The sequence below is a fragment of the Geotrypetes seraphini genome, chromosome 3 (assembly GCF_902459505.1).
Source record: "Geotrypetes seraphini chromosome 3, aGeoSer1.1, whole genome shotgun sequence".
NCBI lineage: Eukaryota > Metazoa > Chordata > Amphibia > Gymnophiona > Dermophiidae > Geotrypetes > Geotrypetes seraphini.
The window spans coordinates 343,187,113-343,212,698 of record NC_047086.1 but is presented as its reverse complement, the minus strand read 5'-3'; the positions used below and the strand labels follow the sequence as shown (position 1 = coordinate 343,212,698).

The following is a 25,586-nucleotide window of genomic DNA, read 5'->3' as shown; positions in this document are numbered from 1 at the left end:
TCCCTCAGTTAGTATAAGCCAGCTAAGAAGCCAACCCGGGGAGGTGGGTGGGACGCAAGAATATCTGCCTGCTGTCCCTGGATAACACCTGTTACGGTAAGTAACTGTGCTTTATCCCAGGACAAGCAGGCAGCTATTCTTGACTGATGGGTGACCTCTAAGCTAACAAAAAGAGGGATGGAGGGAAGGTTGGCCATTAAGAAAACAAATTTTGTAATACAGATTGGCCGAAGTGACCATCCCTTCTGGAGAATGCATCCAGACAATAATGAGATGTAAAAGTGTGAACTGAGGACCAAGTAGCAGCTTTGCAGATTTCCTCAATAGGAGTGGAACGGAGGAAAGCTACAGATGCTGCCATTGCTCTGACTCGATGGGCCGTGACAGAACCTTCCAGTGTCAGTCCGGTCTGAGCATAACAGAAAGAAATGCACGCTGCTAGCCAATTAGACAACGTGCGTTTAGAAACAGGACGTACCAATTTGTTCGGATCAAAGGACAGAAAAAGTTGGGGAACTGATCTGTGGGGTTTCGTACGCTGCAGATAGTAAGCAAGAGCCCTTTTACAATCCAAAGTATGCAGAGCTTGTTCCCCAGAATGAGAATGAGGTTTTGGAAAGAAAACCGGTAGGACAATGGATTGGTTGAGATGAAATTCCGAGACAACCTTGGGGAGAAACTTTGGATGTGTACGCAGAACCACCTTGTCATGATGAAAGACCGTAAAAGGTGGATCTGCAACCAGTGCATGAAGCTCACTGACTCTCCTGGCAGAGGTAAGAGCAATAAGGAAAAGTACCTTCCAAGTGAGAAATTTGAAAGGAGAAGTAGCTAAAGGTTCAAATGGAGGCTTCATTAAAGCTGAAAGAACCACATTGAGATCCCAGATAACCGGAGGGGCTTTAAGAGGTGGTTTCACATTGAAAAGCCCACGCATGAACCTGGATACCAGGGGATGAGCTGAAAGAAGTTTTCCATGGACTGGCTCATGAAAAGCTGCAATGGCACTGAGGTGGACCCTGATGGAAGAGGACTTCAGGCCAGAATCAGACAAAGAAAGAAGATAATCCAACAACGTCTCCACCGCTAGGGAAGTGGGATCAAGATGATGAAGAAGACACCAGGAAGAAAACCTTGTCCACTTTTGATGGTAACATTGTAGAGTGGCTGGTTTCCTGGAGGCATCCAGAATGGAACGAACGGGCTGAGATAAAAGAGTATCAGTCGAGTTCAGCCCGAGAGATACCAAGCCATCAGGTGTAGAGACTGGAGGTTGGGATGCAGAAGGGTTCCCTGCTGTTGCGTAAGCAGCGAAGGAAACAGAGGAAGAAGAAAAGGTTCCCTGGAACTGAGTTGAAGTAGAAGGGAGAACCAATGTTGCCTGGGCCACCTTGGAGCAATCAGAATCATGGTGGCTCGTTCCCTCTTGAGCTTGAACAAGGTTCTCAACATGAGAGGCAGAGGAGGGAAGGCGTACAGGAACAGATTCGACCAGTCGAGGAGAAAAGCATCTGCTGTTAGACGGTGTGGAGAGTAAAGTCTGGAGCAGAATAGGGGCAGCTGATGATTGTGAGGAGCTGCAAAGAGGTCTATCTGAGGAGTGCCCCATTGATTGAAGATAGAGTGCAGAGTTACGGGATCGAGTGTCCACTCGTGAGGTTGGAGAATTCTGCTGAGTTTGTCTGCTAAGGAATTCTGTTTCCCTTGAATGTATATAGCTTTCAGGAAGAGATGATGATCTATGGCCCAAGTCCAGATCTTCTGGGCTTCCTGGCATAAAAGGCGAGAGCCTGTCCCACCCTGTTTGTTGATGTAGTACATCGCAACCTGATTGTCTGTGCACAACAGAAGGACCTGAGGAAAGAGAAGGTGTTGGAAGGCCTTGAGGGCGTAAAACATCGCTCTGAGTTCCAGGAAATTGATTTGATGTTTCCTCTCCTGGGCTGACCAAAGACCTTGAGTCTGGAACTCGTTCAAGTGAGCTCCCCATGCATACAGAGAGGCGTCGGTGGTGATGACTAGTTGATGAGGAGGCTGATGGAACAGAAGACCTCTGGATAGATTTGAGGATACCAACCACCATTGCAGAGACTGACGAAGAGATGATGTCACAGATATGTGTCGTGAGCAAGGGTCCGACGCTTGGGACCACTGGGTCGCAAGGGTCCATTGAGGAGTGCGCAGGTGAAGACGGGCATGAGGTGTGACATGAACTGTGGATGCCATGTGTCCCAAGAGCACCATCATTTGCCTTGCTGAGATGGACGGCAGAGGAAGTACCTGGTGACATAGAGACTGAAGGGTCTGAAGACGATTGGATGGCAGGAAAGCTCTCATGAGGAGTGTATCTAGGATCGCTCCAATGAATTGAAGTCTCTGAGTGGGAATGATATGGGATTTGGGTAGATTGATCTCGAATCCCAGAAGTTGTAGAAACTGGATGGTTTGGTTGGTGGCCAGAAGGACCGCTTGGGCAGAAGTGTCTTTGATCAACCAATCGTCCAGGTAAGGAAATACATGCAGGTGGTGAGAGCGTAGAAAAGCCGCCACCACAATGAGACATTTGGTGAATACCCTTGGAGATGAGGCAAGACCGAAGGGCAGCACCTTGTACTGGTAATGACAATGATTGATCATGAATCGGAGATATGGTCTTGAGGTTACATTGATCGGTATGTGAGTGTAAGCCTCTTTGAGATCGAGGGAGCATAGCCAGTCGTTTTGATTTAGAAGGGGATAAAGGATGGCTAAAGAAAGCATCTTGAATTTTTCTTTTACTAGATGAATGTTGAGATCGCGAAGATCCAGGATGGGTCTGAGATCTCCTGTCTTTTTGGGAACTAGAAAGTAGCGGGAGTAGAATCCCTGCCCCTTTTGATCTAGAGGAACTTCCTCTATAGCGTTCAGAAGGAGGAGGGATTGGACCTCCTGAATAAGGAGGGCTGATTGAGGACTCTTTTGGCAGGCTTTGAGGTGGGAGAGTCTGAAAGTTGAGAGAGTAGCCGTGGCGGATGATGTTGAGGACCCATTGGTCCGAAGTGATTACTTCCCACCGGCTGAGGAATAGAGAAAGTCGACCTCCTATTGGTTGAGGCAGGAGAGCAGGAATAGGGATACTGGCTATACTGCGGAGAATGAAGTCAAAAGGGCTGTGACTTTTGCTGAGGAGGTTGTTTTACAGCTTGTTGCTGTTGCTGTTGTCTGGGAGGCTGACGTTGCTGTTGTCTCTGACGCCTAGGTTGTTGAGCAGTGGTAGGCAATGGACGGGCTGTGAAACGGCGTTGATAGGCCGATTGCTGCCTGTATGGTCTTGGCGGAGGAGGCTTCTTTTTATTTTTGAGCAGGGTATCCCAGCGCGTCTCATGAGCAGAGAGCTTTTGTGTGGTTGAGTCCATGGAATCCCCAAAGAGCTCATCCCCTAGACATGGGGCATTGGCTAACCGATCTTGATGGTTAACATCAAGCTCGGATACCCGAAGCCAGGCCAAACGACGCATAGCTACTGACATTGCTGTCGCTCTGGATGTAAGTTCAAAAGTGTCATATATGGATCTCACCATAAACTTACGTAATTGGAGAAGAGACGACAAGCATGTGTGAAAAGCGGAATGCTTTCGTGAAGGAAGATATTTCTCGAAAGAAGCCATGGTGGTAAGGAGATGCTTTAAATAAAAAGAAAAATGAAAAGCATAATTACTAGCCCTATTAGCTAACATAGCATTTTGGTAGAGCCTCTTACCAAATTTATCCATGGCCCTTCCTTCTCTGCCAGGAGGGACAGATGCATATACACTGGCTCCTGAAGTCTTTTTAAGGGTGGATTCGACAAATAAGGATTCATGTGGTAGTTGAGGTTTGTCGAACCCAGGAATGGGAATTACCTTATATAGAGAATCCAGTTTACGTGGGGCCCCTGGGACAGTTAAAGGAGTCTCTAAATTCTTATAGAAAGTTTCCCTCAGGATGTCATGAAGGGGAAGTTTCAAAAATTCCTTTGGAGGCTGATCAAAATCAAGGGCATCCAAAAAAGCTTTAGACTTTTTGGATTCAGCCTCCAAAGGAATGGACAAGGACTCACACATCTCTTTCAAAAAACTAGAGAAAGAGGAAGTGGCCTGTTTGGAGGATGGGTCAGGGACAGCCGAATCCTCCTCCTCTGAGGAACATTCTCCTTCAGAAAGAAAGGGTTCCTCTGAGTCTCCCCACAGATCAGGGTCCCTTACATGGGAAGAATGGTCCCGAGACTCAGGTGTCGACGTTTGCATGTGTCGGGTTTTGCGCATCGACTTACCCGACCTCATCGATACCGTGTCCGGAGAAGTTATCGGACGCACCGGTGCCGAAGTCTGCACCGATTGATGGTGAGCTCTCGGCTCCGGTGCAAGGACTGGCATCGATACCGATGAGGTTAGGTGAAGCGGTACCGAAACAGTGGAAGCGGTTAAAACGGGTTCCACAATCGGTACCGATACAGGTTGTTCAACAACCGGTACCGATGGCTCGGTGCGAACTGGCACCGGAAGGTTCGGTGTCATGATAGCAGGAAGGAGTCGTTCTAATTGCTCCTTCAGCTGCACCTGAAGGATGGCCGTAATGCGGTCATCGAGGGATGGCACCGGTACCGCTTTTTTCTTCTGCGGTACCTGCGGTGCCGCTCGACGCCCCGGAGATGAGGAGCCCGATGTCGAGGGACTCACCTCTATAGGGGCGGAGCGCTTCCGCTGGCGTCGAACCGGCGGCAGGATTGGGCTCACTGCACTCGAGGCCGGAAGACGTTCCAGCGGGGAAGGCTTCTTAGCCGGCTTACCTGACTGTTGGGATGCCGGTGTGGAATCACGCGGTGTCGAAGACGAGGGTGCCGACTGAATCGGTGCCGAAGCCGGAGTCGAAGGAACGGGGTCGGACATCTCGGCACCGAACAACAATCGCTGTTGAATTAAGCGATTTTTTAAAGTTCGTTTTTTTAAAGTAGCACAGCGGGTGCAAGAAGAGGCCTGATGCTCAGGACCCAAACACTGTAAACACCAGTTGTGTGGGTCCGTGAGAGATATAGGCCTAGCACACCGCTGGCACTTTTTAAAACCCGGTTGAGGGGGCATGAAAGGAAAAACGGCTTCCGCCAAATCGAAGGCCGAGGCTTCGATGGTGGCAGAAGGCCCCGCCGGGGAAAACCGAAAATTGAAGAAAAAAATGAAAGATTTTTTTTTTTTTTTTTTTAACAAATAAAAGAAAGAAAAAAGGCAAATTAAGCCAAACGTTTACGCGAGCGGGAAGGCAAGTTAGGAAAAAATTTCAACAGCCGTTGAAAACGCGTCTTCTTAGCTCCGCGGAAACTAAGAAACTGAGGGACCGCGCGCCTCTGTCGGGCGGGAAGGCACTCGCGCGTGCGCGGTGCGGCCGAGCTAGAACTTTCTAAAAAGTTCTTAGAGTGCAATCACTCTAAAATTGTCCGTACCGGGGCTCCGTCGGTGCCGTCACCCATCAGTCAAGAATAGCTGCCTGCTTGTCCTGGGATAATATAATGTACAACACGCTCAATTAAGAGTTTCAGCATTTTTTTGTGTTCTCTATTGCTAGCTCACAGTAACATGCTGCCTAGTGCAGCCCATGTCTCTCCCAATTGTCTTGTTCTTTGCTTGTGACTAAAGTAGCAGCTCCATCATCTCAGAGAGATGTTCTTTATAGGACCTTTTTCTTTCTTGTTTTGTTTTTTTCTTGAAGATGGATGTGTGCTGTTAGCAGCAAGTATTTTAATCATTTTTTTATGTTTTACATAGATTAATATTAATCTTTCTTTTGTATATGATCATTATCATTGAAATCACATAGTGAGGTTATTCTGACAAAATTTAATCTGAATATTTCATATACTTAATGAGGGCATTAGGTACGGAAGATTTTCATTGGATGGCGGGCAAGGTGTCCACGCATGACAGTCTCATAGCAGGGACATTTCTAGCGAGAGACTCGGGGCTCCTTTTACTAAGGTGTGCTAGCGTTTTTAGCACACGCACAAAATTACCACGCGGTACGCTTGTAGAATAACACCAGCTCAATGCTGGCATTAAGGTCTAGCACGCGGAAATTTAGCACGCACTATTCCGCGTTAAGGCCCTAACGCACCTTAGTAAAAGGAGCCCTAGGTGTAGGGGTCAGTGGGTGTTTTTGAGATGGGTTGGAAGTGAGGGGTGAATATTTTACTCCTTGGGGTTGGGTTTTTTTTTTCACATTTGCTATAGCATTGGGGCAGCGATATGGGGTTATAGAGAGAATTCTGGGTGGGGTTTGGATAGTGGTGGACTCTAATGTTAAGCTAGGTAAGGCGCAGGAAGTCTTTAAAAAGGTACAGTTTATCAATTTGGATGGTTCACTGAAATTGTGGGAGACTGGGAAAACCTGTTTTATTTTTTGCAACTTTGCAGTGTTAGAAACTCAAATACTAGATATTTTCTCTGTGAATGCGCCTAGGATTTGGAACACTATGGCATTATATCTTAGAGAGGAAGAAAAACCTTATACGTTTTAAAAGTTCCCTGAAAAGCTTTTTGTTTAAAGATGCAATAGCATTTTGTGGGAGTTACAGGTCAAAAGCAACTCCTCTCTTTTCTAGTCTTCCAATCCCCATCCCTACTGTGGCCTTTGTCACACCTGCCCAGCTCCTGTTCACGGCAGCGAGCTGGAACACTGTGACTGTTCCTGTCCATACGTGTACCCTTTAACCAGGGTACCCTTCAGGCCTTCTTAGGCGTCTGCCTAAGGTATAATATCAGATTCCCTGATATTACCAAAAGAAAAACAGGCAAGGGAAAAGAAACACACACACCTCAAAATCCAGTATAATAGAATAATCAAACAAAGGTTTTATTATGTTCCCTGGTTGCATTGAACAAAAGGAAAAATGCTTCAGCTTAGCAGACCTCAAAACAAGCACTCAAAACTATGAGGCAAAACACAAGCTGTTCAAACAGAGCATAACTTTTAATGAAATCCAGTGTCCAGGTTTTTGGGCGTGTCCCATCTTAACCTACAGTTCCACAGCCTCTGGACTTTGTTAGCACACCTATAAACAGTCCTGTTCACCAGAGCAGTTTGGATTTAGAAACTTTCACTGAGCTGCTTCAGCTCCAGCAGCTGTGTCCTTTCACAGGCATGAAACATTCAGAACAGAAACAAACTTTAACCCAAAAATTGTGCAACAAAAACCTGGCCAGCATGTCACCTGGTTTTCACAGCCTAACGTGGCTTATCACATACTGTAGTTCTGTAAAACGTATTCTCTTCTTTAGCACAGCATTCACAAGGTCCGTGCAAGCTCTCAGCACAGCTCCCTGCTGTGACTTGCAAGTAATTAATTATGCACAGCTGTGAGGAAGATCGCTCTTGGCTCAGCTTGGCTGCTAGCAGAGAGAACAAAAAAAATGCCAACACATTTGCTAGCTTTACAACTAAAGCTTTCAAGCAGCAATTCACAGTTCCTTATCAGCAGGGAGAGAACTACAACTCCCCTTTAAACTATCACTGGCATAACTGGTAGCTTCACTACTGTGGACACAGGCAATACACATCCCCTTACTGCTTATCAATGTCCATGGACACCTCCTCCGGTCCTACCAGACTCTCCTGGATTTCCATGGATTCCCCGGGGTTCCTTCCTCACTCCCTGGGTCAGCAGTAAGCTCTTCTGTGTCCAACATTTGCCAGTCTTGGTTCAGCTCATCAGCATTCCGTTGAGGAGGAGAGGGTTCTCCACCGAGCACACCCTGAAGCCTCCTCGGCTCCTCCTCCTCGACTCTCTCTCAGCTTTCTCTGTTTTAACCCCCTCTAATTTGCCCCTCCCTGCTGCAGAGTGAGAAGGGAGAGAAAAACTCTCTGCAGCTGTGTCTGTCTCAGTCACAGCTTTCTGTGCTGAGACTGGCCTTCTGGGAGCTGTAGTTTCTTAGCTCCTGGGATAGTCCAAGTGAAGTCAGCTTTTCATATTCTGCAGGGCCAACCTGACCAGCTCTCCTGCCTCGGGGACTACCTACCTTCTTCACCACTGTGTCAAAGCTAGGGATAGCGCTAGATTTGTCACACCTTCCATATTTGTTATCTTTCTCTTTTCTATAACAAATTGTATTTCTACCCCCTATCCTTACGTACTAGTTAGTATATATACCAGTTTTGTTTTAATGTTTTTATTGAGATTAGTTTTTTTTTAAGTTCTATGATACTCTATGGTCATATTTTTATTGGTGTATTTTGCTTAGAAACACTTGATAAGTGATCTTATCAAATACTAATACACTTTGAAACCTTGTTATAAGTAAATGGTTTTGAGAAAACTATAGTGAACATTAATAATAGTCTTTATATCAATAAGCAAACAAATATTTTAACAGCAATCAAGTGCCTAATGAAGTTCTCAGCCAAAGCAGAATGTCATTTTCAGATGTAGCCTGCAGCAAATAGGAATTATCTGACCGTGGAATCTTTCTATAAATAGGGCATAAACCAGGTGTTGTCTCAAAGTGATGGTAAGCTCGGTCTGTTTTGAAAAGAATGTGCTAGTAGAGCTTCCTGTTATTATTCAGCGGTTTCCCCTTAAAGAAATTGCAGACATGTCTTTTCCACACACCCACACATGGTGGAACACTGCAGCATTGTGGGGGCAGATATAGAGGTCAGGGGTTCCCTCTTTTGTCTTGTTTTCTACTGTCAACAAAGAATAATTCCTTTTGTCATTAATGATAATCCCTTTCGATAATGTTGTGTTTCTTTACAACAATCCTAAATAATGGTTTGTACTGGTGCTGCCTAATTCAGGAAAAAAAATAAATTAATTTGATTCAGCCTACTGAATCGATTTTTCGATTCGATTGGATTTTCCTGCCCAAGTAGGTGTTTTTTTCAAACATCCTGGTAGGTTTATTTTATAGCCTCTTCACCCCGTTTGCCCTCTCCTACCCATACTGGCGCTGTGGTGTAAACAAAATAAACAAACAAAAAAAGACTTTCCTTTTCTCTGTTAAATCCTAGCTCACTTTCACGGTCTAACACTCTGGCAGGATACACATTTCAAATCTGACATATTGTAATCACAAAATAGAAAATAAAATTATTTTTTCTACCTTTTGTTGTCTGGTCATTATTCAAATCATTTTAGTCCCAGGCTCTGGTTGTCTTCTGATAACTTGCCTGCCAGGGTCTCCTGCCCATCTTCCATCTTTGTCCTCCCCTTCCGTTTCCCTTCCTTTTCCCGGAGGCCTGGCATCTTTCCTTTTTTTTGTCTCCATCCCCAGATACACCTTTTCTCGACTACCCTTTCATCCTTCATCTCTCCCTCTTTCCCCACCACCCTGGGGTCCACCATCTCTCCCTTTCTCTTCCCAACTACCCTCCTATCCAGTATCTCTATCCCCCCCTCCACACCATCCCTTGTGGCCAACTTCTCTCCCTTTCTGTTCCTTCCCTCCCTAAATCCCATTGCCCACCATCTCTTTCCCCCTCCTCTGTTTTTAGACCCATCATTTCTTTGAACCCCCTTCCCTCCCTCCCTGTACTTCTACACCAGGGCCCCCCTTCCTTGAAGGCCTGTCCCCCCTGAAAGACTATCCCCCCGAAGGACTGCACCTCTCCCCGAAGGCTTGCCCCCCCTCCCGGAAGGCCTGCGTGTTCCCCCCTGACCACACGCACATCCATTTACCCAATTCCAGCAGCAGAGCAGCCTGCAGAGAGGATCGCCGGTACTTTTGCGATCCTTGCAGGTTGCTATAGGCCTCTGGAGCTGTCTTCCCTATGCCACAGTCCCACCCCCTCCTCTGACATCAGAGGCAGCAGAAGGAAGACAGATCATGAGGCCTATGACAACCTGCAAGGATTGCTAAAGTACCAGCGATCCTCTCTGCAGGCTACTCCGCTGCTGGAATTAAGTAAATGGATGCTTGGGAGGCTAGGGGGAAGCCAGACACCGCAGTACTTTCCGACTGACCATCCCTCCTCGCCCTCTAAAGCAGGAGTGGCAGCAGCCGGCCAGCAAGAGGCAGTGCTGCCGATCCTGCTTTAGGGGGGGTGGGGGTAGGGTCAGACACCGAATCGGGAGGCTGATTTTTTTGTTTCTTTGTTTTTAAATCGATTCACCCTAAGTGAATCGGTGAATCGATTCAAATCGTGAATCGGGCAGCACTAGCTTGTGCTCACTTAAATCATATAGAATACCAACAATATAGAGTGAGTCAAAATTATAAAGTCCTAAACTCCTTTAAAGTGATCACGATTCATATAATTTGATAAAAGTGAAAAAAAAGGACTTCAGTGGCAAATCAACCTACTCTGTGTTATCTGTGCTGATTCACCGAACAATCATTCCACATCATTAGTCTTTAATAAAAACCCTTTTTAATTAATCTTCAATCTTCATTTTTCCACAAACTTTTTACCATTATACTGACTTGTTCAACTGTAAATTGTTCATAATGCACTTGACTTTTGTGAAGTCGTCTCTACGGACCTGTCTGTTTCACGTCAAGCTTCTTCAGGAGTAGCTCCACTCTAAAAAAGAAAATATGTCATCAATAGCGAGATTTCATACAACCCAGCAACAAAATTACTGTTCGCAATAACATATCATCAGGTAGCATTCCCACTGCTTACTATAATCTGCTACAATTCTAAGTGACTGAAATCACTAACTTATCTCTGCAACTGATAGCTTGCAACAATCACACTGAACATTTGGAGCATTGGGTGTCCGACATGGAAGTTAAATTGCTGGCGTAACATCTAAAAAGATATGGAAAAGGCTAGTAACAAAAGCCAATGCAATAATATTTTTATCTTAGGTCTGCCTGAGGGTCTAGAAGGTACTAGACTTATAGAATATTTGGAAGAATTAATACCTAAGTTGGCATGATCTGCACTTTAAATATCCCTTAGAAACAGAAAGGCTCATAGGATTCCTAGCTGTCTGACTAATCAGCAGGGAGGCCAAAGAACCAAGACCCCTCATCTTTAAAGTCCTACGCTACCCACAGGTGTTGAACATTTTTGTTTAAAGTACAGGCTAAAAGAGACTTGCAATGGAACAGAGCAAAACTATTCCTGATTTTGCAAAAACCACAGTACTTAAAGCAATTGTTAGCGCTACCACCACAGCTTCGTCAGATTGGAGCTCAGAAAGGTTTCCTCTAAGGACAAAGTTGATAGGAACAAAAATTTTTCTTTGCAAGCAATGGACCAAGCTGGCATGAGCAAAAATTTTCTATTACCTTATATTGTGAGCATTCAGATACATCATAGACATGAATACCCACACACACATATATATATAAACACTCACAGGGAAGTTGGAAAGAATTCCATGAGCTTCCCCTACATACTTTCCTACTACTACTATGGATCATTTCTATAGTTCTGAAAGGCGTACGCAGCAATGAACAGGAGATCTTACAATCTAATCTGGATAGACAGACAGGACATCTTAGGGTTAGGGAGAGTCTGGTAGAAGGAATGATACAATGGGTATAGGTATCTGATAGTAAGTGAGAGTTAAGAGTTGAAAGCAGTTTCAAAAAGTGTGCTTTTAGCTTAGATTTTAATACTGCTAGAGGCGGTGCACAACTTATTGATTCAGGCAGATTATTCCAGGCATACGGCGCGGCAAGAAAGAAAGGAAGGAGTCTGGAGTTGGCAGTGGAGGAGAAGGGTACATATAAGAGGGACTTGCCCGACGGAGTTCACAGGGGGGGCAGTATAGGGGGAGGTAAGGGAGGAGAAATATTGAGAGGCTACAGAGTGAATGCACTTGTAAGTCAATAAGAGGAGTTTGAACTGTATTCGGAAATGGATGAGGAGTCAATGAATTGACTTGAGAGAGGGGTAATGTGAGCATAGTGGCTCTCATGGAATATGAGTCATGCAGCATCATTTTGAATGATTTGAAGAAGTGAGAGACAGATGTGCAGAAGACCTGAGAGAAGTACATTGCAGTAATCTAAACGAGAGGTGAGAGCGTGGATAAGAGTTTTAGTACTGTATTCAGAAAGGAGAAGTTAAATTTGGGCAATATTATAGAGCAGTTTGTTTGATATGAGCAGAGAAGGAGAGAGAGAGAGGAGTCTAAGATCACCCCGAAGTTGTGAGCTGATGAGACAGGGAGGAGAAGAGTGCTATCCATAGAAATAGAGAACGGCGAGAGGTGGAGAGATGAGTTTAAGTGAAAAGGAGGAGTTCAGTTTTAGCCATATTCATTTTGAGATGGGGGTGAGACATCCAAGCGGCAATGCTGGACAGGCAGGCTGAGATTCAGGTCTGAATTCCTTACTGGGTCAAACCAATGGTCCATCAAGCCCAGCAGCCCATTCTCACAGTGGCCAATCCAGGTCACTTGTACCTGACCAAACCCAAGGTGTAACAATAGTCCATGCTACCAATACAGGGCAAGCAGTGACTATCCCCTTGTCTTTCGCAATAACAGACTATGGACTTTTCCTCCAGGAACTTGTTCAAACCTTTCTTAAAACCAGCTACGCTATCTACTCTTTTTTTTTTTTTTTTTGTAATAACATGTTTATTAGGCAGTCAAAATCATGTACAGTATGCAAAACAGCAAAAAACAGAACAGTACATATTGGCAAATATAGCATACATAAACAACAGCAAGAATGGCGGTACAGAAGCATGGTTCACAAGTGCCTGTTTTCAATTAAACAGAGAATTAGAGAAAAGCATATGAATCCCCAAACGATTCACCATGACAATCTCACATACCATCAGACGAACACACACCCAATCCACCATTCACACACACCCATTCAAACCAGAGCAAGCAGTACGCACAGTAGTCAAGGCTCACCTCAACTGTCAGTGAATAAGCACAACAGGAGAAGAAGAAACAAAACACATAAGAACAAAGGCATAATCAAGGACCCAAGCAGTCTAAATCAGGAGAACAAAAAAGTCATGGAGGTGCTGGTGGGGGCAGAGCCAGAAAACGTTCCCATAAAGCGCAATAGGCAATCCACATAGCCTGAGGTCTGGAGGAGTAAGAGTCCAGTTCAAATCTGGCCTGCATCCTGGCAAACCATATCTACTCTTACCATATCCTCTGGCAATGTGTTCCAGAGCTTAACTATTCTCTGAGTGAAAAAAATTTCCTCCTATTGGTTTTAAAAGTATTTCCCTTTAACTTCATCGAGTGTCCCCTAGTCTTTGTAATTTTTGACGGAGCGAAAAATCGATCCACTTATACCCGTTCTACTCCACTCAGGATTTTGTAGTCTTCAATCATATCTCCCCTCAGCTGTCTCTTTTCCAAGCTGAAGAGCCCTAACCAGTGTGGAAGTGATATTGAAAACAATGGGAGGAGATTAGTGTACTGAGAAAGCAGGTATATATGGAGGAGAAGGCCCAGGACAGAGCCTTAGACAATTGGATAGCAGCGGAGGAGGATCCTTTGTAACATACATTGAAAGTATGATGGGAGAGATAGGAAGAAAACCTGGAAAGAATAGAATCCTGGAATCCCAGCGAGGACAGTGTGTCGAGGAGGAGGTGGTGATCAAAAGTGTCAAAGGCAGCACACAGATCGAGAAGAATGAGGTTAGAGTAGAGGCCATTGGATTTGGACAGGAACAGGTCATTAGAGACTTTAGCAAGGGCAGTTTCTGTAGAATGGAGAGGGCCAAAGCACAATTGAAGTGGGTTGAGAATATTATGAGAAGAAAGGAAGTCCATGCAACAGTGGTGGACAGCACATTCGAATAGTTTGGCTAGGAAGGGGATGCGGGGTCTATGGAGAGATTTTTGAGGAGAGATAACTAAGGCATGTTTGAAGGCATCAGGAACTGTTGCAGTGGAGAGTGTATGGTTGGAGGATGTGACAGATGGGAGGAATGACAGTGGGAACAAAGGCTTTGAGTAGGTGGATAGGAATTGGATCAGAGGAACAGGTGATGGGTTTGGAGAAGAGGTGGTGAGCAGTTTCCTCTTCCGTGACTTCAGAAAAGGAAGAAAAGGTAGTAGGGGTTGTTGAAGGGAGGCTGGCAGAGTGAACATTTGGAAGGGGTGGTGGGGGGAGGTGACATGGTTGAGAATTCAAGGTGGATCTTGTGAACCTTGCTGTGGAAGAACTCTGCCATCATCTGGGGGAGAGTGAGGAGAGGATATGAGGTGATGGTACTTTGAGTAGAGAGTTGAATGTGAGAAAGAGATGGCAAAGTTTGGCACTAAGAAAGTTAGTTAAATGGTTGTAGCATTCTTTTTTGGCAAGCGAGAGGGTAGATTAGAAGGATGTCAATGTGAATTTAAAGTGTATGAAGTCGACATGTGTGTGGGATTTAAGCCATAGATGTTCAGCAGCTCGGGCACAGGAGCGCAGGTAATGGATTTGGGGGGGTCAACCAGGGCTGGGGTTTGGCACATCTTACATGATGTGAAATGGGAGGGGCAAGGGTATCAATAGAGGAGAGAATGGTTATAGGAGAGGACAGCTCATTGACAGACTTGTGTGGCATAGTAGTAAAAAGAAAGGATGAGACAGTGGTAGAGAACGTGTTAGGGTCAATAGTCTTAAGGTTCCTAAATGTATGGTTAGTGATTGGGAGGGTTTGGGGGGAGGATGATGAGTTCTGAAGGTTAACAGTCGATGGTCAGAGATGGTAAGAGTCAAGGTGCAGAATTTGGTGATAGAGCAGTTGGAGGAGAGGACAAGGTCGAGGCAGTGGCCTTGCTGGTGCATAGGGGTGGTGGCGCACAGCTGGAGATCGTATGAGGATGTTAGAGCAAGAAACCTGGACATATAGGAGTCAGCATGGATGTTGAAGTCACAGAGGATAAGGAAGGGAAATGAGGGTTCAAGAAAGAAAGAGAGCCAGGAGTCAAATCAGTTAGAAAGGAGGAGAAGGACTTAACAAGGGGTTGGTAAATGACTGCTACTCTGAGAGATAGAGGTTTGAATAGACGGACAGAGTAAACTTCAAAAAGAAGGAGAACAGTGAGATTGAGGCAGAAGAAGGAGCTGATATTTACAAGATGGTGAGAGTAAGAGTCCAACACTGCCTCCATGACTATCTGGTTGAGGTGTGTGTGAAAAAAGGTACCCTCCATAACACTGGGCGGTAGTTGAAGCAGTCTCTTCAGGGCAGATCCAGGTTTCAGTTAGTGCTAGCAGGTGGGCTTTCTAGAAATAAAGAGGTCATGGATAAGTTTGTTGTAGATAGAGCGGGCATTCCATGAGAAGGGTAGGGAGAATTGGGGGAAGAGAGGAACAGAAATAAGATTGCCGTGTGATTCGTGGTTCTCGCAGCAGCCTATTAAGGAGTGGTGCAGGGCCAGCCAGCAGCACGAAAAGCTCGCTGCTGCATGCCGGCCCAGGTGCGCCTCTGGCTACTACATTTTCAATCTTCGGGAGGATTTCAGCACGGGATACACGCTGGACACCAGGGAACAGGTACGTTAGAGAGGGAAGGAGGGAGGGTGGTAATTATTAGTGTCGGCTGGGGTAGGAGACGGGAGGTTTCCTTCCTGTCCCGGCTTACCACTAGGTGGTTTAAGGGTTAATCTGCTGGCTGGGTTAGAGGGCAGAGGGGATTAAGGGTCAATCAAGCCATTGTGACATCACTGATGAGGTTGGCTCTTTTTAGGAGGAGGAGGGTAAAGGGAAGGAAGGTGGGACAGTGTTCAGAGCCTGGCAGGGAATGGGGCTTGGTTCACAACCTGGTAGGGAATGGGACTGAGTGCAGGGCAGGGAGGGAAGGGGGCTGAGTGCAGAACCTGGCAGGACAGGACACTTGAATATTAAGCTGCCCAACTTATATTCGAGTCAACAATTTTTCCTCCTTTTTGGGGGGAAAATGGGAGTCTCGACATATATTCAGATCGACTTATATTAGAGTATATACAGTACTTCCATTATTGATGGTATTATGCACACTGTATATATATTCCAGGAAATTATGTACCAATAAAATCAAAATAATGTACAGAAAAACAACATATTGTGCAGAATAGTATTTGCAGTTTCTGGAAATTTATGCAGGTACTTCAACACTTGGTTCTCAGTCTGCCCTAGCACTTCAGTCAAGCATCTTCCTGTTGACCATTTGAATAGTAATGTTCAGTAGTATTGTAACAGAAAATTGAGGTTACTAACAACCATAAAATTTACCTAGTAATGTTTTTGGTAGGTTGCCAAAGGGCCACCTAGCCCCACTAGCTTTTAGTTTGCTGATGTTACCAAACATGGTTAGAGCAGCAGCCTAAGAACCAGGGAGACCAGGACTCAAATCCCACTGATGTTGCTTGAGATCTTGGACAAGTCACTTAACCCTCCATTGCCTCAGATATAAAATTTAAAAAGTTGTAAGCCCTTCAGATACATGAAAATATCTACTGTACTTGAATGTAACTTGCCTTGAGCCCTTACTGAAAAAAGTGTGATCCTGATGTTAGTTTCAAACTGCTTTTAGAGTAATGGATTCCACACATGCAACCAAAATTTATTATAGAAATATGAACCAACACTCAAAAATGCTACCAAAACCCTTCTAGCAACTAACCGCTCAAATTTTACAAGGTGCCAATGCTACAATATAGGGGAACCTTGTATGATCCCTGAAGTGCTCCTATGAAAATACATGTATACAGAACATCCAGGACAAAAATCCCCCTCCATCATTCATTGTCCTTCAGAATCCTCAAATTTAATGCTTCTTTCCTCCACTTTTATTCATCTCTGCCACAATTTTTCATCCATTTCCATACTTCTGTTCTCTTCCCCTCTCCTTTTCACCCCCCCCCCCGTGTTTCTTCTCCTGAGTTTCCTCCGCCACCTTTATCTGTCTTTATCTCTTGGCCATCTTCATGTCCATCACTTCCAGGCTCCTTCCACACTCATCTCCTACTAGACACCTTTTCAACCACATCTCTGTACCTGTAATTGACTTGGTAGAGAATAAGGTATTATCTGGGATGCAACTACAGAAAAGAGAAGGGATTTTATTCTCCTTCTTTTCAATACTTTTAGCTCTGGTACTTGGTGCTAAGGGAGGAGAACTAGAGAACTGTCAGGGCAGGGTTGCTGGAGCTAGATATTTGGATGGGGAAGGATATTAAGGGGCTACTCAGGGCTACTTTCCTGGCTGGGTTTGAGTCAGCTGGGGTGGGTAGACTTGTCTAATTTAAAAGTGTTTCTACCCATTCTGTTGTCTTACCTGCTTCAAAACAATAGTTAAAAAAAAAAAAAACAACAACCTGGCATGGCACCATCTGTAAATATCCATAATTAGATTAGACTGTCAGATATTATAAACTAATCTTTGGCAAGACAAGCAACTGTTCTCCTTTGTCAATGAAACGAGATCAAACAAACAGATGGACTTGGACACAATACAAGTACTCCCCTCACGCTACCAAAATAACTATTTCTATTTATAGCTCGTTTTTTGGAAGGAAGTAATTTTGCAGATATTCAAATCTTTTGAAGAGACAGACAAGGTGAGAGGAAGGAACGCAAGGAAGCATATCACACTTGATCTGTACAAAGGATTCCAGCTGGGGCTTACCAAAACACAAACCTAAACAAACTGACACATCAAGCATCTATAAGTTCCACCTGCTGCTAAATACATAATATGCCTGTATTTTCTTTTTCTTGAATGAGTTTCTTGACCTTCGGTAAAAAAAGTATTTCCTCAGATTACTCCGGAGCCTATCACCTCTTAACTTAATCCTATGCCCTCTCATTGCAGTGTTTCCTTTCAAATGAAAGAGCCTCGACTCAATCACATTTATATTACATAGGTATTTAAACATCTCTATCATATCTCCCCTCTCCCACCTTTCCTCCAAAGTACACAGATTGAGATCTTTAAGTCTGTCCCCAGACTATAATTGATGCGTTAGCATTTAGCGCGCGCTAAAACAGCTTAGTAAAAGGACCCCTTATGTCATCAATGACATTTTCAGCAGAACATACAGTTTTTAATGTTTTCAAACTGGCTTTAGTTAGCAATCAATGTGGAGCCCTGTTTGATGCTAAAATTGATGGTTTTCAGGTAAATTTTATCAGGGGCTGTTTTTACTTTTACTTTTGTATTTATAAGTTTGTGTGCAGGAACTTTGCTTATAAATGCAAGTTCTTAAGGTTTAAATATAAATTTTGATTTTAAATATATGATATGGCTTGTGTAGCCTCTATTTTTTTTTTGAAGATGCAAAGTATTAAAAAAAAAAAAATTTAAATAGAGAAACTGTCTTGTGCCGTTCCTGGTTTTCATTATTGTGTTGATTTTTAATTATGGTAATTGGTTTTAATTATGCTGTTTGTTTTTATAGGTGGATCTATCTATCTACCGTATTTTTCGGTCCATAAGATGCACTTTTTCCACCCCAAAGGGGGTGCACGTCTTATGGAGCGAAGATGACCGCCCCCCGGGTACCTTTTTAAAACACCCCTGCCCGCCTGCCAGCCCTTCCTTTTAAAACACCCCCGAGTCCCGTGAGAACTGACGTAGCCATTCTGAAAGCAGGGCAGGCCCAGGCAGCAGCGCAGACAGCACGCTGCTGTCGGCTCATACACCGCTGGACCACCAGGCTTAAGGGGCGCTTAAAAAGGTACTGCGGAGCAGGGGTGTTTTAAAAGGAAGAGTGGGCGTGCGTGCTGTGTTTTAAAAAGTAGTACTGTGGGGGGGAAGGGGGAGAAAATAATTGTTAGTCGGTTGGGACGGATCCCTCCTGTCCCAACCTACCACTAGATCACCAGAGGTGAGGGGGGTGGTAGGTTACAGGTCAAGGAAGGGGGGATAGGGTGCAGAGCCTGGCAGGGAGTGAGGGAGGCTGGGTGCACAATTTGGTTCAGAATGTTTTTTTATTGTTTTCCTCCTCTAAATCTGGGGTGCGTCTTATGGTGAGGTGCGTCTTATGGAGCGAAAAATGTATATATATGTTTGTCATTTGTATGTATATCAGACTTAAGAGTCAGTCAATAATTGACGCCCCTGACATAGGTGTTAAGGCGCCAAAACATGGGCATTTGGTGAAAATAATTTGAAATCTGAATACATCTACTTGGGACCACCTGGCTTTCATAAAGACTATTTAGAGCCTCTATCTTTTGATTTTTGTTTGTTTCTTGTGACGCTCATACATCAACATTTCTGTGTGGTGCAGTGGTTAGAGCTACAGCTTTGGCACCCTGAGGATGTGGGTTCAAATCCCACACTGCTCCTTGTGACCCTGGGCAAGTCACTTAATCCCCATTGCCCCAGGTATATTAGATAGAATGGGAGCCCGCCGGGACAGTTAGGGAATAATGTTTGAGTACCTGAATAATTTGTAATCCGCAAAGAATTGTAGGATATGCAAAATGTAAATTATTTTTAAAAAACTGAAGTTGAACTGCTGTAGTCTGCATTGTTGGGACACAACAAAAAGAAAAACTTTGTATGTTTCGTCTTAGCAGATGAGAAAGAAAGATGTGTCTGTGAGAGTATGCCAGAGGTGTGTGATTGAATTTTGTTTTAAACTTTGAAAGAGCGGTAATGACACTTGAAATGTTACAGAAAGCATATGGTGGTGAAACAATTAGCCGTGCTGCAGTATTTCGGTGGTGGAAGCACTCCAAAGAGGATAACATGCAAGTGACTGACAAAGTGCGTTCTTGGAGGTCATCCAATGTGGTTACGAATGTCATCATTGCCAAAGTTAGAGATGTTGCAATATGACAGCAGGCGAATTTTACGTGAACTTTCGGCTTCACTTGGCTGAAGAAACAGTGGTTTTTGCTCCAAGACAATACCCAGCCGCATGTTGCTGCTATTGCATTGGCAAACAAAAACGAAACCAAAAAAAACCCTAACAACTGCAAAATATTCTTAAAAGTCACAAACTGAGCAGTATTTGTCAAAAAATGAAGGGGAGGAACCCAACTACAAAACTAATGATATAATAATAATATAAAAATGGAGAAGTGTGTTCTCAGTGTGAGGTTTCAAGCTCGAGGCAGCACAAAGTTCACCACGCTTGAACATGCTGGACTTTTTCCAAGGTGAGATAAACTCACAACTTATCCCCACACCATCATAGGAACATACTGTATGTGTGAATAACAACAGTGAATGAACTTGTATAGTGCAATTACTATCAATCTAATTCACAAAATAACATTGGAATCCCTGCCCCTCACCTCCAGCCAAAAGAGTTTAAGTAAACAAGCTGGCAAAAATCAACAGCAGCAGTACTTACTTAATGATTCAAATTGTCCCATTCTTAAGGCACTGATAATAAATGTCGGGAGATAGAAAAACTTCTTATCAAACTTTCCTCTAATCTCCAGGGTTATTATTATATAATTCTGGTGTTAGTTTTGTAGTTGGGTTCCTCCCCTTCACCTTTTGGCAACTACTGCTCAGTTTGTGGCTACTGCGTTGGCAGCACTGACCGAAATTAATGGGACAGCACTGAAACACCCTCCATATAGCCTGGACTTGGTGCCCTGTGATTTCTTGGCATTCTCAACCCTGAAAAAAAAAAAACTGTGTGAAATCTTTGAATCATTTTTGAAATGCAGAAAAAAAAAATGTATCGAATATGAAGGACGCCTCTTTGAAAAAGAAAAATGTTCAGATCCCGTGGTGTCATCTGATTCTGAATTTTTTTAAAAACCCACAAAGTCTCATTACTTTTCAATCAGCCCTCGTAATTACCCTCTTTATGACTTGCATTGTACATTTCTTGCACAACCCAATCTGTTATTTTTGGCACAATGATTCATTATCTTTTTTTAATGCTATTTTTGTTCCATTTCTTGTTAAATATTTATGTTCTATATCATTGTCCCACCCATTTGTTTTTTCAAATCACCTTGCCAGAGAGCAAAACATCATCTGTCCATGCCTTTTGCACTTTTAAATGTTATCGAGATACTGTGGGCTCCTTTTACTAAGCTGCAATAGCGTTTTTAGCGCGCGCTAAAACCCGCGCTACGTGGCTAGAACTAACGCCAGCTCAATGCTGGCGTTTGCGTCTAGCGCGCGAGACAATTCTGCACACGCTAAAACCACTATCGCAGCTTAATAAAAAAAGCCCCGTGTCTTTGTTAAAACTATATCATTGCAATTCTTCACCCTAATAATGTATACTGCTGTAGGTGAATTGCATAAAGAAGGCAATAAATAAATCATAATAAATAATAATTAATGGGAGAATTGGCAAAATAGGAGAATCTTTCAAAAAGCAGGAAATAGGAAAAACACATCAGTGTTTTTTGGAAGTTAAAATTCTAGGAGTTTTCTCTTTGAATCTAAAAAAAAAAAAAAAAAAAAGCTGCAAGCTGAATTATTTTCAGACATTATAAAGATTCCTCTTGAGCAGCTGAGTTTTCAGCTGGAAATGGAAAGTGCATCACAATTTCAAGCCATGGTCATCACTCCCAGTCCCACCAATGCTCAGATTTTCAGGATGTTTCTAATGAACAAGCATGAGATAGATTAGCATGCCTATCAGCCCCTTCTATGCAAATCTCTTGCATGCATATTCATTAACCATATCCTCCAAACCCCGACTCACTGGCAGCCCTCGAGAAAGGGATTGAAGACCAAGTATTTAGCAGAACACTGTAAGCACATTTCTGGTTTCGCAATGGTTAAATAATATGGGCCGCCGATTGCATGTCACACACCAGTATCCTAAGCAGAATCGTGCACTCCCGGACAGATGCCTGAAATGTAGGCCAGCATTTTGCAGGTCTACATTCGGGCATCTCTCTTTCGTCTGAGATGCGTACCGATGCTTAAGCCTACCCAAGGCCACTTTCAGGTGAAGCCACGTCCATGCTCCACCTTTTGTGTGCTTAAGCGCTCCGGAGGCCTACAATGTGGGTGTCCTGCCTCAGGGAGGATTTTTTAAAAAAACGTGCATCCTGATCCTACTGTATGTACCTCATACTTGTCCCAAGTTTTTTTAAATTCAGATACAGTCTGTCTCCATCACCTCCACCAAGAGGCCATTACACATATCCATCACCCTTCTCATAAAGAAGCATTTCCTTAGATTAGGCCTGAATCTCTCTCCTTTTACCTTCAACCTATACTCCCTCATTCTATAGATTCCTTTCAGTTGAAAGAGACTTGCCTCCTGTGTATTTAAGCCACAAGGTATTTAAAAATGTCATAAGAACAACCATATTGGATCAGACCAATGGTCCATCTAGCCCAGTTTTCTATCTCCAACAGTGGTTAATCCAGGTCACAGTACCTAGTAGAAACCAAATAGTAGCAACATTCCATGCTACTGACCCATGTCCGTCACAATAGAAGATTATGGACTTTTCATCCAGGAACTTGTCCAAACCTTTCTTTAACCCAGCTATGCTAACCACTATAACCACATTCTCTGGCAATGAATTCCAGAATGTAACTATTCTTTGAGTAAGAAAAGATTTACTCCTATTTGTTTTAAAAGTTTTTCCATGTAATTTCATTGAGGGTCCCCTGGTTTTTGTACTTTTTTAAAGAGTGGAAAATCGATTCATTCTTACCTGTTCTACACCATTATCTTCCCTCTCCCACCTTTCTTCCATGATATACATACTGAGATATTTTTCCCCATATACGTGCTACTAATGATGGAATTTTAAGCTACAGGCATCAAGATGCTAGGAATTATTAAAAAAGGGATGGTTAACAAGACTAAAGATATTATGATGCCTCTGTATAAAGCTCCATGGTGCGACCTCACCTGGAGTATTGCGTTCAATTCTGGTTTCCTTATCTCAAGAAAGATATAGCGGCACTAGAAAAGGTTCAAAGAAGAGCAACCAAGATGATAAAGGGAATGGAACTCTCGTATGAGGAAAGACTAAAAAGGTTAGGGCTCTTCAGCTTGGAAAAGAGACGGCTGAGGGGAGATATGACTGAAGTCTACAAAATCCTGAGTGGAGTAGAACGGGTAGAAGTGGATCGATTTTTCATTCCATCAAAAATTACAAATACTAGGGGACACTCGATGAAACTGCAGGGAAGTACTTTTAAAACCAATAGGAGGAAATATTTTTCCACTCAGAGAATAGTTAAGCTCTGGAACACGTTGCCAGAGATTGTGGTAAAAGTGGATAATGTAGCTGGTTTTAAGAAAGGTTTGGACAAATTCCTGGAGGAAAAGTCCATAGTCTGTTATTAAGACATGGGGGAAGCCTCTGCTTGCCCTGGATCAGTAGCATGAAATGTTGCTATTCTTTTGGTATTGGCCAGGTACTTGTGACCTGGATTGGCCACCATGAGAACAGGCTACTGGGCTTTATGGACCATTGGTATGACCCAGTAAGACTATTCTTATGTTCTAATTCTCATTTTGCATGTGACGTTACCTCACTCCTTCACTTTCTTTCTGAAGTGAAGCAAGGTGATGCATCATACGCAAAAGAAGAATTAGCTATTACTGATACCCAAAGCTCAAAAGTCACAGAAACATCTAAAGATGCCTTCCAAATAATGTACTATTCCCAAAACACTAGAAATAACTGCTAAGTGGGTTGTTTTTTTCTTGCTGGTCCATAGTTCTTCTAACTAAAATACTACTTTTGGATGCTATAAGATTAATAATTGCAGCTTTTTGATCTGCCCCTGCTGAAATACACAATTGTAGGAAATGTTATTGAAACTTTATATTAATCTTGTCACTGGTTGAAACCTAAAAGAATCAGCAGGTTTTACAACCTTTATCTATCATTGTATTCTATTTTTCCCTTTTCCTATGCATTGTCTTCCAAAAGGAGCTGTGGCATCCATTCCTCAGTCAAAGGAGGGAAAAGTTCAGTGGGCAGTGGAAGGGTTTTGAAACCAATCTGCTAGTGAGAAAGCCTTTACATGTAAGTTTCAAGAGAATTTGTTTAAAAAAAAACACTAATAAAATATTCTTACAACAAACAACAAGACCTCACTTCCAACACTGATCCTAAGCCCCCTGAAATTTTAGCTTTGTATGTTCCGAGATATAATTCTTGATGATGTCCTAATCATCACCCTGAAGAGTCTGGGATATAGTTCATTGTTTCTCTTTATTTGACTGATTTCAAGGGAGTCTGAGATAGGCACGTGGAATATCTTAGAAGAGGAAAAGATAATGGTTACTGTGGATGGGCAAACCAGATGGGCCATTTGGCCTTTATCTGCCATCATATTTCTATGATATACAGCCCATTGAGTTAATATCTAAGTGCTGTATTACATATAAATGTTTCAAGGGCAATTGTCAAAAAGTTATTTATTGTCAATAAGCCTGGTTTATTTGCAGAAAAAATGTTGGCTATAACACAAATGCATATAGATAAATCAAATTCATGTACCTGATCTCTTACTCTGCCCCTGAGAATGTCTCCCATAAATGCAACTGGCACTACACACATACTATATCCACACTGGGAGTGGAGGGGACAATATTTTAAAAACTGCACCTAGCTATAGAAAACCCTTTTATTCCATGGTTAGATTGCTTTGAAGATATTTCTTGACAGCACTAATTTTTTCCATTCTTACACTTCTATAAACCTCATACACATGAACATCACCTACAGAAAATCTGCCACCACTTTGGAAAGCTTAACACACCACATCTTCTTTATATCTTTGTTTTCATCAATTTTTCATCTTGCCCTTGTTCCCCCGAGCTTCCTTTACATGTCTGCCTTCTTTCTCTAGCTTACGCTTCTTAAATTTAATGTTCTTCACTTTTTTTTGATCCTAGGCCCTCCTGCCCATGGTGCACCCAATCCCCCAATCGCCCCCTCCGAACCCCGCATTTAAAGGCAGGGGAAAGGCCTAAGCTGGTTTTAGATAAGTCTAAAACCAGCTTTGATTATCGTACTTGGACGATCTGACTTTTTGATCGTCCAAGTACCAATTTAGGCCACTTTTTGGACTTTTTTTTTATTATTATGAGCCCCATAGCATTTGAAATCTGATCAAATGTTCCAAATATATCCGAGATAGTTTTATGCCTTGTACACTGCAAACATATCATGGATCAGGGTTCTCTTTTGTGGAATGTGCTGCGTAAGCTACCTAGAATAATTTCATCCTATAGATTTAGACAAAATTTGAAAACTTGGCTTTTTAAAAAATATCTAAGGTTAGACTGAATAAATGTGTTTATTATTTTTGGCTCTGTCCATGATTTAATTATGTTTTTATTATGTGATCAGTCTTTAACTGAAGTGAAATATAAATGCATATGTTAATGTTAAACATAACTAAGAGCTCCTTTTTTAGCGCGCGTGACTTAATTACACGCTAACCCCCCGAGCAGGCCAAAAAACTACCGTCTGTTCAAGAGGAGACGGTAGCAGCTAGCGCGGCCAGCGGTTTAGCGTGCGCTATTAAGCACGGCTTTGTAAAAGGAGCCCTAAGACTATGGGAATGGAGGGTGAAGAAAAAACAAGAGAGGATGATTGATAGTCAACGACATCTAGTGACTGACCCTATAACTTTCTTAATGGTTGTTATTCACAGTGATACCTAGTGACTGAACCATGTAATCTGCTACTGGTTGTTATGTGCATTTTGCTATTAGTGGAGAAATAGTTATTCCTGTTGCCATGGGCCATTGGTACCTTTTGG

The 25,586-nt window shown here is 43.2% G+C and overlaps 1 protein-coding gene across 13 annotated transcripts in view; it reads right to left on the bottom strand.

Moving 5' to 3' along the window:
• LCLAT1 (lysocardiolipin acyltransferase 1) overlaps nt 1-25,586 on the bottom strand; it is a 296,554-nt gene that overhangs the window by 208,501 nt on the left and 62,467 nt on the right. For 8 of the 13 annotated variants that reach the window (XM_033938074.1, XM_033938077.1, XM_033938070.1 and 5 more), the window contains one exon: nt 10,428-10,527. In XM_033938074.1, the coding sequence (XP_033793965.1) occupies nt 10,428-10,450 (23 nt within the window). In that variant the 5' untranslated portion in view covers nt 10,451-10,527. Of the gene's footprint in view, nt 1-10,415; nt 10,528-25,586 lie in introns of all 13 variants that reach the window. The other 5 variants (XM_033938082.1, XM_033938079.1, XM_033938081.1 and 2 more) reach the window with 2 other exon arrangements.